This window comes from Trichomonas vaginalis, chromosome V (genome assembly GCF_026262505.1).
Source record: "Trichomonas vaginalis G3 chromosome V, whole genome shotgun sequence".
NCBI classification, from domain to species: domain Eukaryota; phylum Parabasalia; order Trichomonadida; family Trichomonadidae; genus Trichomonas; species Trichomonas vaginalis.
In genome coordinates, this window is record NC_067207.1 from 8,689,332 (window position 1) to 8,705,863 (window position 16,532).

Consider the following 16,532-nt stretch of genomic DNA (forward strand, 5'->3'; position numbering starts at 1 on the left):
ACACATTGTTTCCCTGTTATTCGTGAGATAACATTTTCAAGGTCCTCCTTTGTTAGAATTATTTGGTTCTTACTTATAAGATTTGTCAAAAGCTTCTTATCGTCTTTGAGTAAAATTGTTTGGTATAACTGAAGAAGGTAATGGTCTACGTTATCTGAAGGATTTGTTTGAACATTTGTGTAAGGGTTGTCGTTGGCTTCTCTTGAAAGAATTTGGTCCAGTGGTGGATACTCTAACTTAACATCTGATGTAGCGTTAGCGTTTGAAGCTGTGTTTAAATTCACCGACTTAAGTTCTGGTTCTTTTTCTTTCAAACACTCTGAACTATAGTTCTTTATGACAATATTGTTTGTCGTTCGTGAGTCAACATTTGATGTTGGTTCAATTGGAACATTAACGGCACCAGCTAAGATGGATTTGCTTCTCATTTCATATAGAATAAAAACCTTTTATATGTATGAAATGAACAATATACTCGACAAGGGTTTGAATGTAAAGCTAACGAATGAAAATATTGTTGAATTCACTGAGACAGGGCTGTGTATAAAGATGTAGAACTACTGAACAAAAGAGCTAAGGGAAGAAGCAGGAACATGAACAAAGGGTGGAAGCCTATAAAAATTTATGTCAATGATGGCTCAGGAGGTTCAAACATAAAGTATGCAGAAAGTTATAGAGTTTATGCTCTCAAAGGTGAAAAGCCTTCATTTAAGAACAGCTATTCTAACGCATATCCTCAAAAGCTAACGGATGGGGAAGTGGATGATATGAATGACAGCAAAAATATTAACAGAAATGGCGACAGAGATGCATGGAATTTGTTTACCATCAGTCAATTGAAGGTTAAACTTTAAAACAATGTTGGTCGTTCCCATGGAATATTTTTGACTTTAATGGTATTAGTCATGATATGAATCTCAAGGTATGAACGAGGAGAGATGAGAGACTTATATGCTTCCCAAATTTCTTCAAAAGGTAATTTTATACCTGACTGTTTCCAAATGAGTTCAATATCATAGCGTGAGAAACCTTGAAAGATAACGAAGTCAGTTATGAGACGTTTTATGTTTAAAGCTAAAAACCTCCATGTTTGCATAAGTATTGCTACAGTTAAATGGTAATGTCTGACTTTAGTAATGATGTTAGCTAATGGTGAGTCAGGCTTTGAACTAAACCTTTTCCGGCGAAGTCGTCACAAACTAATAAAGTGTTTGATGGATATTTTTTGAAGGGGTATTTTGAAAGTTTTGACAGAATGTAGTTTGTAAGTCGTTTCATATCGTAAACTCCTGAGTATTGACGTAAGTGGTGTTTGTCAATAATTCTTTCCATCTCCTCAGAAGTCTTTTGCATTCCTGACTGTATAACTCTACGATGGCATAATATTTCCTCTTACGTCGAATGTAACGTTGAAGAAATTCAATGAGTTCACTGTCTGGAACTTTAACGACAGAGGCTTGAACTTTTGACATAAATGTTTTCGCTGTTGATCCATAGAGTCTGAAGTTGCTGATATAATGATTTGGTCATAGTAAGAGTCATTTCCTAAACGTTCTGTTATGAGTATATGACGAATGAGGTTAAATGTCTTTACCTGACCCATCTTTCCACAATAGAAATAAACACCATTTGAACAGAACTCATAATCTTTGCTGAAAGGAAGAATAAGAGAAGAGTTAAGTTTGTCTGTAGTTTCATTCATGTCTTCATCTACGTCATGTATTAAATGCTTCATTTTATCTCCATTAAAAATGCAAGTCAGAAATATTCAGAACATAGCACCGAGTCTAACTGACAAGAGTATAAAGATATACTATGAACACGTTATGATGAAACCAACCAAAATTCAAGAAAGTCAGTATACTTATGAATATCCAAGACACTGGGTAGAGTATGTAGGAGGTGAGAAAGCTATTGAAATCAGACAGGTTCGAAGTATTCCAGCAGGAAGAACAATATTATTGAAGAACTTTAATGTTTTGAGATATAATGATGAAACAAAGAAGCAAGATAGTTTCCCTGTTGCTGTGTATGTGAACCTAGACACAGGAGATGACATGAAAGTTTTTAACACAAAGCTTCAAACGGTAGTGAGAGAACAACTGACTGCGGAAGGACATCCATTACCTTCAGAAGTTACCATAGCATATAATTTTGAAACAAACTCAATAGATTTTAAAGTCATCTCTGCAAAGAAGTCAGGTTTTACATTTAATGAAGCAGATGTATATTCGAATGAAAACTTCAAAGCTATTGCATGGTTAGATAATGACGATTGCTTTAAGAAAATATTTAAATTCAGTGACTCAAAGATGTCAATAGATGACCTTCGTGGAATGTTACCATCGACGTTTACAGTAGAAGGTTCAGCAGGATTGCTTACAAGATTGTCAATTGGTGGTATTTGGTCTCGTGAGAACATTGTTATAAAATCCAGTATAAGTGAATTTGCTGAAGAATCTATATTATGTCTTTCAAACTATATGTATTCGCCGCCGAAGCATTATAGTATAACAAACTTTGTCAGTAAGTTTAACATAAGACTTGTCGAACCTTCTTCAATGAAAGATGTTGTGCTACCTAAAGGATGGAAAGGATGGACTCATTATTGAGATGATTTTAATAGCATATTAAATGAGCTTGTTCTTGAAGGTCATTCATGATGAAATAACTGTTGTAGAAGATGTTAGCAATTGTTCAGACATTTTGAAGCGATGAGATAAGAAAGAAGTTAGATAGACCGCAAAGCGGTGAGGGCGAAGCCGTGAGAATGTTATGTTTCATTGACTTTCTCCAGTAACGAGAACTTTTATGAGATAATATTGAAGAGAGATGATTTTAATATGGTGTAAATGGTAGCTTGGGCAGCTTTAGGCGCAATGGGAACAAAAGCATTAGCATTTGGAGCAAAAGCACTTGGAGCTTATGACGCAGTAAATAAAATGAGTGGAGGAAGGTTTCAAAGACATTAGATGCAAATAAAGGAAGATTGGAGGCTGGGTTGCAAAGAAGTTAAGATTAAATAAAATAGGGCTCATAAATAAAGCATCCAATTTGGTTGCGACTGAGTCAGAAAATGCTTTAGGAAAGGACGATGAGTGCAAAACACGCAAAAGACTTTAATGACCAGATGAAAGGTGAAACAATGCATTTAAATAGAGTCGATGGAACTAAAGAAAATGTTTCTTCTCCACTAGTAGTTCTTCCGTATGGTCCCTATGGAATGTATGGAAACCCTTACGAAAGACCATTTGACCCATTGACTGGTGGAAGTAACTGGTATCATTACGGCCGAAGAAGAAAGACAGTCAAGTTGGAGACAGACGTGAAGAAAGCAACTAAAAAGAAACCAAGGAAGAGAGTTATAAAGCAATGAATTCAACAGGGTAGAAAAGAGGTGAAAAAAGAGGTTAGATCTAACCATCTACCCTAAATTTATTTTTGTGCTATGTTTTCATACGTGTGAGGGTGGTGATATCATTTATTTTTAAGTTTATTTTTTATTTTATTTTTATTTTATTTTTATTTTATTTTTATTTTATTTTTATATAAATGACGAAAACTATTGAGATAACAAACTACAACGGTCATGAGTTCAAGAATTTGTTCTTCGTTCCGCGTGAGAATACATTCTATCAGATACGAGGGAGAAAGGGTAAAGTTAGTTTAAGCATTTATGATAGTAAACATAATGGAAAGTTTATACAAGCAATAGATACAAACGGTAAACGTGTTTCATTACATTTGTCAAAACTTACTAACATTTATTTTGACAGTGAATTTGACTCAGACGATTGGAGCGACAGTAGTGATACTGAAGATTATGAGCTGTTATGTGAAGCACAGCAATGGAGGAGTTGCAATACTTTTGTAAGTGAGAACGTTTATTTTTTACAGTAGTGAAGTCGTTTTGTGAAAACGTTAGTGTGAACGTTAGTGAGAACGTTTATTTTTTCATGCACGTGCATTGTGTCGCGGGGAGTTGCCATGGGCAATGACCTGCGCACAATATATAACGTACAGAGAGGTGAGATGAGGTGGTTTATATGATAAATACTTTACGTGACAGAAATAGTTTAAGGTTATTAGAAATATTGCATCTGCGATGTAAAATATACGTTAGCGGTTTTGTAGAGTGTCAGATTGACATATCTTCAGTAAGATGGCGCGCAGTGCCTCAGTACTGAAGATATGTATACTAACTTTAGGAAAGTGTAATGCATGAAAAATAGCGTGACTTCATTTTTGACAGTTTACAAATGTAAAGTGTTGCATCCTTAAAAACTTGGAAATATATACATTCATGAATTATCTTGTATATTAATTGAAAATCCATAAAACCCTAACAATATTTTTTCTTAAAAAAAAACTATAAAAATATAAATAAAATTAATCGTTAAATAAAAATATTTGATATTAGAATTTTATTGGAAAAATAAAAAACTTAATATTTTAAAGAAATACTTAAATACTTGAATGTTTTAACTTTTACATTATCATATAGACTCTCAAATTATTGATTGGAAACGGCTTGAGTGTTATCAATTTAAAAAAAATTGTGAGTTTTTTAGATTTTTGGCAATGAGTTTTAAAAATTTGTGAGTGAGAATGTGTGTTGATGCTTGGCACTTTGAAGGGAAGATGTTCTGGGTTCACAATTATTAATGGGATAAATAAAATGATTATAAATATAATATATTAGAAAATAATTTGCAAAATCTCTCCATTTTTATAAATTTAATAATAGAGGTTGATCTATATAGAAAGAGCGTTTTATCTATTAAGTTTTTGGCTTTTGCCTTCAAATCATTAATATAATTTTTCAAAAAAAATTGTTTTATTTAAAATAAACAAATTTTATCAAATAACTAGTATTTTTAAATTATCTTTTGAAAAATTGAAAAATTTACAAATTAAAAAATGGAAGACATCTTGGTTCGTCTCGAAAACCCAGAAGATCTTAAAACTTTTCAACTCCCAACCGTTCCCGCCGATCAGGTTCTCAACGTAATTGAAGAAAAATATCAAGAATACATTAATAATCCAAATGTAACTCTCGAAGATACGGCAAAAACACTTTCAATAGGAAAAGAACGTTTGAAAAAAATTTTCGTACTACTCGGCTATCCAATAAAAGAAAGAGGAAGACCAAAGAAAAAAATTTTTGAGGAAGATGTATACAAAATTTTGGAAATTAAAGCACAATATGACATTGGATACAAAAGAAAAAAAAAAAAAAAAAAAAAAAAAAGGTATTGGGGCTTCCAGGCACTTCGTGCCCTCTAGCCCCGAAGATGTTTAGTATAAAACCGCTTTTTAACTTCACTTAAAATGCCACGTAAGCTACGTAAGAATATACGTAAGAGGAAGAGAGCATTGAAACATCCAATAGTAAAACTAACACCACAACAACAGTTGCAACAACAAATGCTGAATGACCCCACTATGTTGCAACAAATGTCAAGCAATCCTATGCTTTTAAACCGAGTTGTTGGTGCACAGAGTGGAGGTTTAAGAGCGGCACTTTTAGCGAAAATGGCAGGCTATGGTGGAGCTGCAGACGGAACAGCCTATAACCCTCAAAGTCAAATGAATTTGAGTTCACTCAAAAATCAAATAACAGATGTCAAAAAGTCAAACATAGACATACAGAAGCAAATAAGTGAAAACGAAAAGAAACTAGAATATGACAGACACAAAGAAACTCAATGAGTTAAACGTAGAGAAAAAGAAGAAAGAAGAACAACTGAAAGAACTAAGTACAGAGGAATATGCGAAAAAAGTGTCAGAAAAAGCAGCAGAAGTAGCAAAAATGGAACAAGATGTTGTAAATTTGAAAAACCATACTACTCGATATAAAGTACTGAAAGATGAAGAAATAAAACAAAAAGCCTGAAGACATATATGGATAGCGATGAGTATAAAAAAGAAGTTGAAGCAACTGTAAAGGCAGAAAAACTTTTACAGTTGCAAAACCAAACCGTACAGTATGAAAACTTAGCACAAGAAAGTAAAAATAACGACGCAGCCATGCAAAAGGCAATGAAAAGCGCAGAATATATAAAAGCTAACAATGACTGGTTAGATGCCCAAGCCAACGCTAAAGCAGCCCAACTCATAGGGTCAATAAGGACAAAAATACAAGCGGATGAAGACAGTTCAAATGAAGCTTTAACGAATGCTGACTTTAAGAACGCCTTCGAAGCTCTTCATAGTAAGGTGAAACAAGTGAACGATTTCTCATCTGGAAAGAAACTGAAGTCTGAAGGTTTCGACAAAGAGTTAAAAGAAGTAGCACAAAATATGACGAAAATAACAGATGCAGCAACGAGACAGGCAGTTCAAAGTGCCTATGACGCCGTTAGAGCAACTGTTGTGAAAAGTCAAGAAAAAGAGTTACAACAGACCAAAACAGACCTAGTAAATGCTTTCTTAAAAACGAAAAGTCAGGTAGGACATTACGCTGCAGATGGAACATATGTGCCAGCTGGTGGAACTTATATACCAGCTGGTGGAACTTATATACTAGCTAGTGGAACTTATATACCACCAAACCCTCCAAGAGAAGCACCTGCACCAGGACTACCTAAAACATTTACATCGTCACATGGACACAGACACAGGCATGCACCAAAACCAACACAACAACCAACAGTTCAAAACACTGCACCACAACCAACAGTTCAAAACACTGCACCACAACCAACAGTTCAAAACACTGCACCACAACCAACAGTTCAAAACACTGCACAGCAACAACCACAAACAGAGCAACAACCACAAACAGAGCAAGGACATAAAAGAAGTAGAGAACAAGGAAACCAAGAATTCTTAAAAAGGCTTAAGGAAGACTATGGTTACCCAGATAGTATTGACTTTAGTGACAGATATAAAGAAGCTATTAGAAAGTTCAAGGATGGAAATACTGACCCGGACCTATTTAGCTTTATGGCTCAGCACCAAAACGGATATAAATTCAAACCTGGAAAATACAAGCTCGCTAAGGGATATGATTTAATAGCATATCATCCAAATGACATGAACGAATTTACTCCGAGATATTTGATGTCAGAGCTAAATGACAATTCAACTCCCGTCATGAAACGCGTAAAAAATAGAGACGGAACGAAAGAAGAAAGGTTTATGAGTCCGGATGACTTAGATAGGGAAATTGTTGAAAACGGTCTCGGAATATATGAAATGCCAGCAGATGAGGTACAAGAAACTCCACAGGAAGAAGTTCAGATACAACCAGACATGGAAGAAATAGTTCAGCAACAACAGCTAGAAGAGCCTGAAGGAAACGAACAAGTCTCTCCTTTGGAAACTAACTTCACAGAACTAGATGAAGATTTGGAACAGCCGAAAAATCTTGACCCTCAACAAGAGTATGCGGAGAATATGGAATATTTCCAAGAGTCTAAAAAAAATTCGGCTGACATAGTAGAAGAATATCGAAAAATGTTTGCCGACATACAAAAGACTCCAACACCAGATGAAAATATTCAGCATAGAATGGAAGCACTGAAAGAAAATGTACACAAATACAACAACCCTTTTTACTTACGAGCATTTAACGTTCAATCTTCGGATGAACTCGGTGAAAATAAAAGGTTAAATTTCAAGAAAACATATAGAAATGAAACATTGTTTAAAGTTCATTCAGAACCTAACCAAGATGGAAACAAACCTACTTTTGTTTCTGCAGACGATGGAACTACAATGAGATGGGGTCATAAAGCTAATCCGGATAGGTGGTTCATAAACTTACAACCTCAATTCCAAGAAGTTGTAGACGCAATGGAAGTCAATGGTGAACGAGACATAGCTGGTATTTTAAGCGCGGCTTTAATGCCATTGAAAGATATGAAACATGCAGATATTTTGGACCAGTATGAAATGAACATGGCTGATGGAAATATAACACCTGACGTTCTAGAACATTTATCTCAAAGAACTACACAGAACCATAAAGATGGTATATTTGGTGAAGAGTTTAGAAAGAAAGTTAGGGACAGAGAAGGAAGAGAACCTATTGTACATGACCTTGCAAACGAAAGTTTACAAAATGTCATAAAAACTTACTTTGCAGACAATGAACTGAGAAGGGATGAATATTTAAGAAAACTCAAATGGACAGTACCAAATGAAATGTTAGTATTGAAAAACATGTTCCTTGACAAAATAAAACCAACTACAGAAATAAACGACGCAAGACTGAAAGATTGGGTAAAAGCTTTCCCATTCACAAAAGATATAGTTGGTAACATGGAAAGAAAACCAGAATGGCTACAAAAACATATATTTGGAAACGAGCATATTCCATATGGACAGGCACTGTTTGAAGAGCTTGAACCGGAAACTCAGGACAGAGTCATGCAAACAATAATCGACGACTCAAATACAAACTATGACAAACTCTTTCTAGGATATAGGTTACCTGAGATGGGCGACCAGAGCCAAAAGGCAAAAAGGGCATGGAAAATTTGCAACATACTAGATGAACATGAGGCAAAGATGCAACAACTTGAAGCAGAGGGCAAGTTACCAAAGCGACACCAAAGAAGAAGAGTAGAACAAAGTGAAAGTAGTGAAGAAGTAACTTCATCTAGTGAAAGTAGTGGCAATGAAGGAAAAAGAAGAGTTAAAAACTCAGTCAGGAAGAAAGTAAAGCTTGGTCCACGTGGGTTCTATTATGACACATAAACCCAACTATTCTATATTTTTACCCATATGAAATGTACGCCGCTCAGAATATAACGCCAACAGTTTTGGATGCCATGAATGGAAATGTTTCCGAATGGTATAACGAATGCGACAATGCCATTAGAAGGTCAGAAATAGTTCCTGGAACTTACGAATATACAACTGCTGTTTCTTATGGAAACGTAGGTGAGTTTGGAGAAGGTTCTTCAACAACAGTAGATATTGCTTGCGACAGGTTTCATATAATTTCTATTGACAACTCTTTCTTATACGTGGAACAAGACATTGAAATAAAACCTTCTGCCAAGTTGTCTGACAAGAAAGGTTGCAATGGAATTTTCTATGTCGGATACCAATATGCTCCAGAAGTTTTCATGGGATATAAGATATATTCTAACTCTGACTTAGTTCAAACAGTAACATGGGCAAACTATGAATGGTTCGCTTTGAGAAACTCAGTACAACCACAAGCTAGAGAACAAACAGACCAGTATGCAACTATTGAGAAAATAAGAAGACTTGACCCTAACGTTCCAGGAGTTTATGTTGACCTTTCTGGACAAACTGCAGCAGCAGTAACCAAAGTAAAATTGAAACTTAGAGTTCCTTTGTCATCTTTCCTCATCTTCAGGTTTTTAAGATACTTGCCAAACTGGGCAGGAAAAATTTCTATCGAACTTACTCCAAGCAAAAATAACTTAGTCATTGCACCAACACAAGACCCATTCACTCTTACAGACGTAAAGGGAGCAAATCAAACGTCATTCGCCGAATTTTGCAAAGACAAAGTTGACTTAGACTTTGGTTTCTCAAACCTCAACACTGAAGTAAACTACTACTTCAATGCTGCTGGAACTGCTTGGGACCCAGTTAAGTTCACATGCGAAAAATTTGAATGCAAGAGAATAGAAAGCAGACTTGCAGTCTATATGTTGGACCCAGATATTTCAAATGCTTTAGCTGCCAAATATATTGCAGTTCCACTTATGTTCCCTATACACCAAATATCTGTCAAAGACTTTGCAGGTGAAGTTGGAAACCAAAGTGCTGACCCAGGTGCAAGAACAGATATTGCCTTAACAACTGCAATGAAACATGCAGATACTATGTTTGTACTGTTCAGACGAACTATAAATGACTATTCTTGTTTCTACAACCCTGGTATTAAATATCATATAAACATAGATGGCAAATACTATCCAAGAGAAGAATATTCCACAGTTGAGGATATGAGGTCATACAACTTGACATTAGATGCTATGAACTTTAACAACAACTTCACAACAACCATTAACCCTGAAATGCAAAGTTCTATTATGCCATATGTGAAAGTATGGACTCATGCAGGAGGTCAAAAAACTCAATATACAAATGGAGACCGTTCAAACTTTTGGCTTGGCATTCCATTTGCTGACTCAGAAGACTTTATGGGTGGTATTTCAACTGTTGGTACAGTTCAAATACAATATACTGGTGACAGAGACGGTCCAGATGAATTGAAAGCAAAGAAGTTTACAAAACCAATAGCACTTTTCACGGAAGATGCTCTTTTGAAGATTCGTTCGATGAAACCTGCTGGGGCTCCTCAGATTGGCATAACGACAGCTTCCATCGAGCAGATTTTGGCAGCAGGTCAGTAAGTTGTTCTTGAACTGACTTCTCTCCGTCAAATATTGACAGTACGCCAGTTTTGATATAGTATTGTATTATAAACTTACCTTTAGAAATATCTGTAAGTTTTGTTGTTATATTTTTGTCAACGTCAAGAACTTTCACCATCTCGGTTATACCAACTTTCTTTGCTTTATGAAAATATTTTGGTTCAGCAAAGACTGCTATTCTATAACATTTTCCATTGTTTGTGTAAAGAACTACTCTGTCAATGAACTTGTATTGTTTGTGTGTGTAAACTTTGTTTTGCTTCAATTCGAAGAGATACTCAAATACGTCCATCTTTTTATTCTAAGTAAAATGTCATTTCCGAAAAATAGAAGCGTAAGTGTTTCAAAAGGTTTAATGGCGGTGGCAGATGTGAAGTTAAATTCACCAACTCAAACAAACAGTCAAAGTGTTGTTGTCAATGTCAAAGAAAGAGATGTTGAAGTGGGGAAACCATACGAAGACGAAGATGGTATAACAATAGTTCCTGTAAAAGAACAACATATCCTGAAGTTAGCAGAGACTTAAGTTCTGTTGCAGATATTCGAAACGACTACCAACAACTTAAAGACAAACTTAAAACTCAGGAGAAGATTTGTCAGGCTTTGGGTATAATGTTAAACTTGGTTGAGCACAACCCTGTAAAAGTGAACTCATATGTCATCGCACCTCATGAAATTTTGAAAGAACTATTGAAACTTTTGACAGAGGCAGACGATATAAACATCAAAGAAATAGAACCTGACATTGCTTGCTGTGGTGTTTCATATAATGTCATTGACAAGATATACGTTATGAAAGGAGGTGAAACGTTGAACTTAAAATATAGTTTCCCAGACGTCATAAAAATATTTGACGACCACAACATTTCATTAAAATTTACTTGCTAAGTAAATGGCAGAAGACATAGTGGTTTATACTATTACGACTAAAAACCCTGAGTCATATAATTCTATAACAACAAACTTACAAAGTCCTCAAGGACGATATTGTAAACTGACCTTAAACACGATGACGACTAAAGCCTGTTTTGCTCTTTTGACACCAGAAGATTTTATTGTTGTGAATGGTAAAAAATACTTCTTTGAAGATACTTACTCAGATATACCACCAACAGGTTTTGTTGACTTATTTAATACTTTAAGGACGGATGTAACATGTGCTGCAACTAGAGCAGGTTTCATTATGTTTGGATGTCCGACTGAGTTTACTATAAACGATATGAGCTATAATACAAAACTTATATCTGGTTTTTACTACCAACAGTTTCCTATAACAGGAAAAGGTGTCATACAAGGAATGTCTGTTCCATTGACTTTAAGTACACCTATTTTATATATTGTTTCAAACTTAGGTTCAAAGTGTTATTCGAATGTCGACAGAAACTACTATGACCAAAAGATACTCATGCGTATAAACAACACTTTCTCTGCTGGTTTGCCTATTGTTCATTCGAATGCAGAGTTTTCAGCTTTAGTGAACTCAAACACTTTAGCAAACATAAACTTAACCTTAGTTGACGCAAACTTTGTTCCTGTAAAACTTTTATGTCCTATGTATTTGTCAATGACGGCAGAAAGTTTCGAATTGGAAGATGCAACTGGTGAAAGTATTGTACTACAAGAACAACTTCAACAACAAATAGCTCAAGAACAACAAATGCAACAAATGGAACAAATGCAACAAATAGCTCAAGAACAACAAATAGCTCAAGAATAAAAAAATATTTTTTTTTATTTTTTATAAAAATGTACAGAATAGACGTTTCAGATTTTTATGACTTCCAAGCGTTCAGAAATATGTGTCCATTTCGAGACTATAACAAAGCAGTCGAGAATTTGAAACGTTTAGTCATTTATGTCGACTCTGCCCCAGAATGTTATGTCATGAAAGAATGGGATGTAGTCTTTAACAAACCAAGAGCGACAATAGTTTCAGAACAAGAATGTAAACAGAAACTTAAGAAAATAAAAGTTGTACAAGTTGGTATGAAGATGTTAGATGCTTGGGATATCTTATTGTCAAAACTTGAAGATTTTTCAGTTCGTGGTATAAAGTTTTATACACCTTCTCCAAACTTCTATTCTATCTTCACTGGATATAAATACGAACAAGTAGAATGGAAAGAAAATGTTATAGAAGCTTGGTTAGACCATGTCAAAGAAATTATATGCAATGGAAACGAAAGAGTCTATGAGTATATCTTATGTTGGTTTGCAAACATCTTACAACATCCAAGTGCTAAAAATGAAACTGCTCTCATTGTAATTGGAAAACAAGGAACAGGTAAGAACACTTTCTTTACAGATATCTTATGCAAACTGTTAGAGGGCTATTCGAACCCTAATATGACAAACTTAGAAAACATCTGCGGTAAATTTAACTCTTCAATAGAGAATATGAAACTTATAGTATGTAACGAACTTCAAAGTATAGATACAACAAAGGTTTTAAACTCAGATGCTTTGAAGAGTCTTATAACAGACAAAGTTGGAGTTGTTGAAAGAAAGTATAGAGACCAAAAGTTTGTGAAAATGTTGCAAACTTCGTCATGGTTTCAAACAATGCCGTTCCGATGAAGTTAGAAAGTTCTGACAGAAGATATGTAGTTGTCAGAACGTCAGAAGCTCATATGCAAGATACAGAATATTTTGACGACTTAGCAGAAACTTTAACATCTGACTTTTACAACCACTTGTTCTCATATTTCATGACATTAGATATTTCTAAGTTCAATCCAAGACAAATTCCACATACCGAAGAGAGACAAACATTGTTAGAAGCAAACAAGAGTGTATATGAACTGTTCATAGATGAAACTGACTTTGAGTGTTTAGATGAAAGGTCATTGTACGATTCGTATAAACAGTATTGTCAAGAATATGGTTATATGACAGCGTCTAAACGAACATTCTTGGCAAATGTCAAAAGTCTTTTAGATTCAGAATGGTGTATATACAAAGAAAAATTTTTCTGAGTAAATTTTAAAAAAAATATTTTTTTTATCCGATAGAAAAGATGACAAAATTCATCTCAGTCAACAAGTACATGTCAGGACTTAAAGAAGAACTAGACCCATTCACATATTTGAATGTTTACTTCTACCATTTTGAAAAGTCTTCATTTGACAAAGTTTGGAACATCGAACCAGTTAAGTTTGCTATTGTGACTAAAATGGTGCGAAATTTGAAGACTTAGACATAGAAGGTTTGTTAACAGTCAAAGAAAGTTTTGACAGAAGGTTTCAAACCTTAAAGAAGGCAAAGCATACAAACTTGTTATACCTTATGAACCAAAGAAAGCAGACGACTATGAATATTATGAGTCTAAGATAGTTGAAGTTCAAGGTAAATTGGGTAAAAAGATTTTAGAGTCTAAGCCGTGTTTGCTCCTAAAGAGGAGAGAACATTGACATTGACCCAGAAATGTTCTAAAAATAAAATTTATTTTTACATGTCAAATTTCTTTTTCTCTGGCTCTGGTTCTTTCTTCTCTTCTTCTACTTTCTTTTCTTTCTTTTCTCTCTTCTTCTTTTCTGGTGGAGTTATGTCAAACTTCTCAGAACCATATTTTTGTAAAAGGTCTTTGTCCTTTAATAGCTCTTCTATTCTGTTTTCTATTTCATTTTCAAGAACAGCGCATGTGTCTTCTTTGCATTCTAAGAAGTTTTGTTGGACTTCATCTCTCCAAGAGGCGTCATCTCTGTCAACAAGTCTGTCATTGACAAATTTTAAGACTTCTCTGCTTAATGTTTTATGGTTCTTGTCATATTCCCAGAAACAGAACTTTAGAACAAATTCACCTTTCTTGTTTACACTATGTAAGATTTTATGGTCGACAGATGTTTTGCTGTCGAAAAGCTTGTCTCGAATATAGATAGCGAAATCGCTAGACATTTCCTAAAAGATAAAAATTTTAATTTTTCTAAAAATATGTTAGAAAAAAAGTTTGCTGACATTGACAAGAAATTGAGAATGTTTTAAACAAGAACAAGAGGAAGTTGGAAAATGCTCAGATAAAACCCATACATGACAAGTTCTTATTTGCTCAGAATAGAAGGTATAACTAATCGCACCACCTGGGTCGGTAAGACTTTCACTTATCTTAAAATGGCTGCACAACAACAAGAACTAGATGAGAAGAACCCATTCTATGAGTTAGTAGTCATTTGTAGTACTTCTGGTCAATTTGACCAAACCGTCAATTCGTTCAAAGATATTATAAAAAAGTCTAAGTTAGTATGTATAAAAGACTCTGAGTTGTTGGATTGGATAAAGAAGTACCAAAGAAGAGTTTTGAAGTACAATGCTATAAATGAGTATATAAACTAAGTTTAAAGACCCAAATGAGGAAATGCAGAGAATATTAGAGAAGAAACACTTCAGAAACAAACAGAAAGAGATTGAGTACCTTTCGAAGAAATTGCAATCTTACGATTGGAAGACTTACCCTCACAGATGTCTTCTTATCTTAGACGACTTTGCTTCTCATCCTTTGTTAAAGAACAGAGAACAAGACATGTGTCGAATTCTTAAGAAGCTCAGACACTTTAACATCTCAGTTGTCATTTGTGTACAGACAGCAAAGAGTTTAAGTAAGGATGTAAAGAGAATACTTACTGACATTGTACTTTTCCCCGGATTGTCCGAAGACGATTTCATGGAACTTATGAAAGAGTCCATGGCAGGTAAGTTTGACAGACATGAACTATGGGGGAGGTACAAAGTCATACAAGACCCTCATACTTCTTTCAGAATTCACATCTACGCAAACAAAGTTCAAATTGTAAAAAGTCAAGCGTAAAAATGTAAGTGTTTGAGTCTTAGTCTGTTGTGGTGCTGGGGCTTTCGGTTCTTCTGGCTTTGGAATGGACTCGGTTGGTGGTACGTCAGCCATTCGTTTGTGTCCTGTCGGATGGAAGGACTCGGAATGCCAGAAGGAAGGACTCTTCCTGTCGGAAAGAAAAACTTTTCCTGTCGGAAAGAAAAATTTTTCCTGAAGGTCGGCCAAAAAGTTCTCAATTTTCGAAAATTTGAATGGTTTACGGACGGACAACTGGAAAAATTTTTCCTGTAGGAAGGAAAATTTTTTCCTGTAGGAAGGAAAATTTTTTCCTGTAGGAAGGAAAATTTTTTCCTGTTGGAAGGAAAAACTTTTCCTGTAGGAAGGAAATTTTTTTCCTGTTGGAAGGAAGGACTCGGAATGCCAGAAGGATTTGACAAGACAATTTACCATCTAGAGCTACCTGAGCCATCTTTGGTGTCAAGCTTGAAAAATATATGGTTCATTTACTCTTCCTCTTTGAAGTTATCGAAATACTCTGTTATCTTTTCCTTCAGTAGCGGCAAATCTTCTTTGAATGTAAGTATTGTACAACCTTTCATATCATAGTGTGTTTGAGGTAACGTATCTTGAACTATCTGTTTAACATCTTCATTTTGTGTCATTGAAATCGGTAAGTTTTCGCGATAGAACCAATTTCTGTCAGATTTGTAAATCTTAGCTAAGTCGTAAAAGCTTTTGTTGTTTCTTCTGACTAAATGCAACATAACCATATCTCTGTCTTCTTCATTTTCCATCTCTTCAGTGTAAATCATATACTTATAGTTCTTTTCCTTTCCTTTTGGTACCGAACGTGGTATTCTTTTCTGTATGTTTTTGTCTTTTGCTTCAAGCTTGTTCTCTAGCTCTTCACGTTCTTGTCTATGAATTTCATCTAACATCATGAAAATATAACAAGCATAGCGAGGTGAAGCCCACATTGCAACAGCATTTACAAGAAGTCTATGTACATACCAACCTCTCAAACCATTTGGCAAATTTTGACGATTTTCGTACGGAATCTCGACCCTCGGTTTTCCGAGGGTCGCAAACATATGAGGAAATTCTTCTAAAAGTTCTTTTGTCTGTTGGTTTTCAAACCAATGGTATGCTTGCTTTGTAGAACGAAGAGCATTCAAAATACTTTGCATTTGGTACATGTCATCTTTGACCGAACGAATGAGACGTAACTGTTTGTTAAACTGTATGTACTCGTATTCTTCACTTATGGCTTCATGAACGATAGCAGTTGTTGTGTTCTCTGTTGTTGACATTTCTGTTCTTACATACAAAATAAAAAAATAAAAAAAAAATAAAATTAGCGTTATTTTCTATCTTGTATAAAA

The 16,532-nt window shown here is 34.8% G+C and overlaps 8 protein-coding genes and 2 pseudogenes across 10 annotated transcripts, besides 5 other annotated features; 6 read left to right on the forward strand and 4 right to left on the reverse strand.

The window, feature by feature from the left end:
- Positions 1 to 3,901: part of a mobile genetic element that runs on past the window's edge.
- TVAGG3_0301850 (uncharacterized protein) lies at positions 177 to 428 on the reverse strand (the record flags this gene model as incomplete). The annotated part of the gene is made up of 1 exon (XM_051229560.1): positions 177 to 428. A coding segment is annotated over one exon (252 nt), but the record flags the coding sequence as incomplete, so codon positions are not given.
- On the reverse strand, positions 827 to 1,702 carry TVAGG3_0301860 (annotated as a pseudogene). Its single transcript has one exon. A coding segment is annotated over exon 1 (876 nt).
- Positions 1,827 to 2,412, forward strand: TVAGG3_0301870 (uncharacterized protein; the record flags this gene model as incomplete). Its single annotated transcript, XM_001295599.2, has 1 exon — positions 1,827 to 2,412. A coding segment is annotated over one exon (586 nt), but the record flags the coding sequence as incomplete, so codon positions are not given.
- TVAGG3_0301880 (protein of unknown function, DUF4107 family) lies at positions 3,131 to 3,376 on the forward strand (the record flags this gene model as incomplete). Its single annotated transcript, XM_001295598.2, has 1 exon — positions 3,131 to 3,376. The coding sequence occupies one exon, from the start codon at positions 3,131 to 3,133 to the stop codon at positions 3,374 to 3,376; it is 246 nt and encodes an 81-aa protein (XP_001295599.2).
- Positions 3,377 to 3,552: a terminal%2Cinverted (terminal inverted repeat of Maverick-1A transposon ID:TVAGG3_0301710).
- On the forward strand, positions 3,553 to 3,878 carry TVAGG3_0301890 (uncharacterized protein; the record flags this gene model as incomplete). The annotated part of the gene is made up of 1 exon (XM_001295597.2): positions 3,553 to 3,878. A coding segment is annotated over one exon (326 nt), but the record flags the coding sequence as incomplete, so codon positions are not given.
- A 911-nt stretch (positions 3,902 to 4,812) lies between the features above and the next one.
- Positions 4,813 to 4,864: a mobile genetic element.
- Positions 4,813 to 4,864: a terminal%2Cinverted (terminal inverted repeat of LTR286 transposon ID:TVAGG3_0301900).
- Positions 4,865 to 7,665: 2,801 nt separating this feature from the next.
- Positions 7,666 to 16,532: part of a mobile genetic element that runs on past the window's edge.
- Positions 8,518 to 8,706, forward strand: TVAGG3_0301920 (protein of unknown function, DUF4106 family; the record flags this gene model as incomplete). Its single annotated transcript, XM_051229561.1, has 1 exon — positions 8,518 to 8,706. One exon carries the CDS (start codon positions 8,518 to 8,520, stop codon positions 8,704 to 8,706), a length of 189 nt encoding a protein of 62 aa, XP_051099291.1.
- Positions 10,723 to 11,255, forward strand: TVAGG3_0301930 (annotated as a pseudogene). Its single transcript has one exon. A coding segment is annotated over exon 1 (533 nt).
- Positions 11,260 to 12,084, forward strand: TVAGG3_0301940 (uncharacterized protein; the record flags this gene model as incomplete). The annotated part of the gene is made up of 1 exon (XM_051229562.1): positions 11,260 to 12,084. One exon carries the CDS (start codon positions 11,260 to 11,262, stop codon positions 12,082 to 12,084), a length of 825 nt encoding a protein of 274 aa, XP_051099292.1.
- TVAGG3_0301950 (uncharacterized protein) lies at positions 13,815 to 14,078 on the reverse strand (the record flags this gene model as incomplete). Its single annotated transcript, XM_051229563.1, has 1 exon — positions 13,815 to 14,078. A coding segment is annotated over one exon (264 nt), but the record flags the coding sequence as incomplete, so codon positions are not given.
- TVAGG3_0301960 (KilA, N-terminal/APSES-type HTH, DNA-binding family) lies at positions 15,654 to 16,460 on the reverse strand (the record flags this gene model as incomplete). Its single annotated transcript, XM_051229564.1, has 1 exon — positions 15,654 to 16,460. One exon carries the CDS (start codon positions 16,458 to 16,460, stop codon positions 15,654 to 15,656), a length of 807 nt encoding a protein of 268 aa, XP_051099294.1.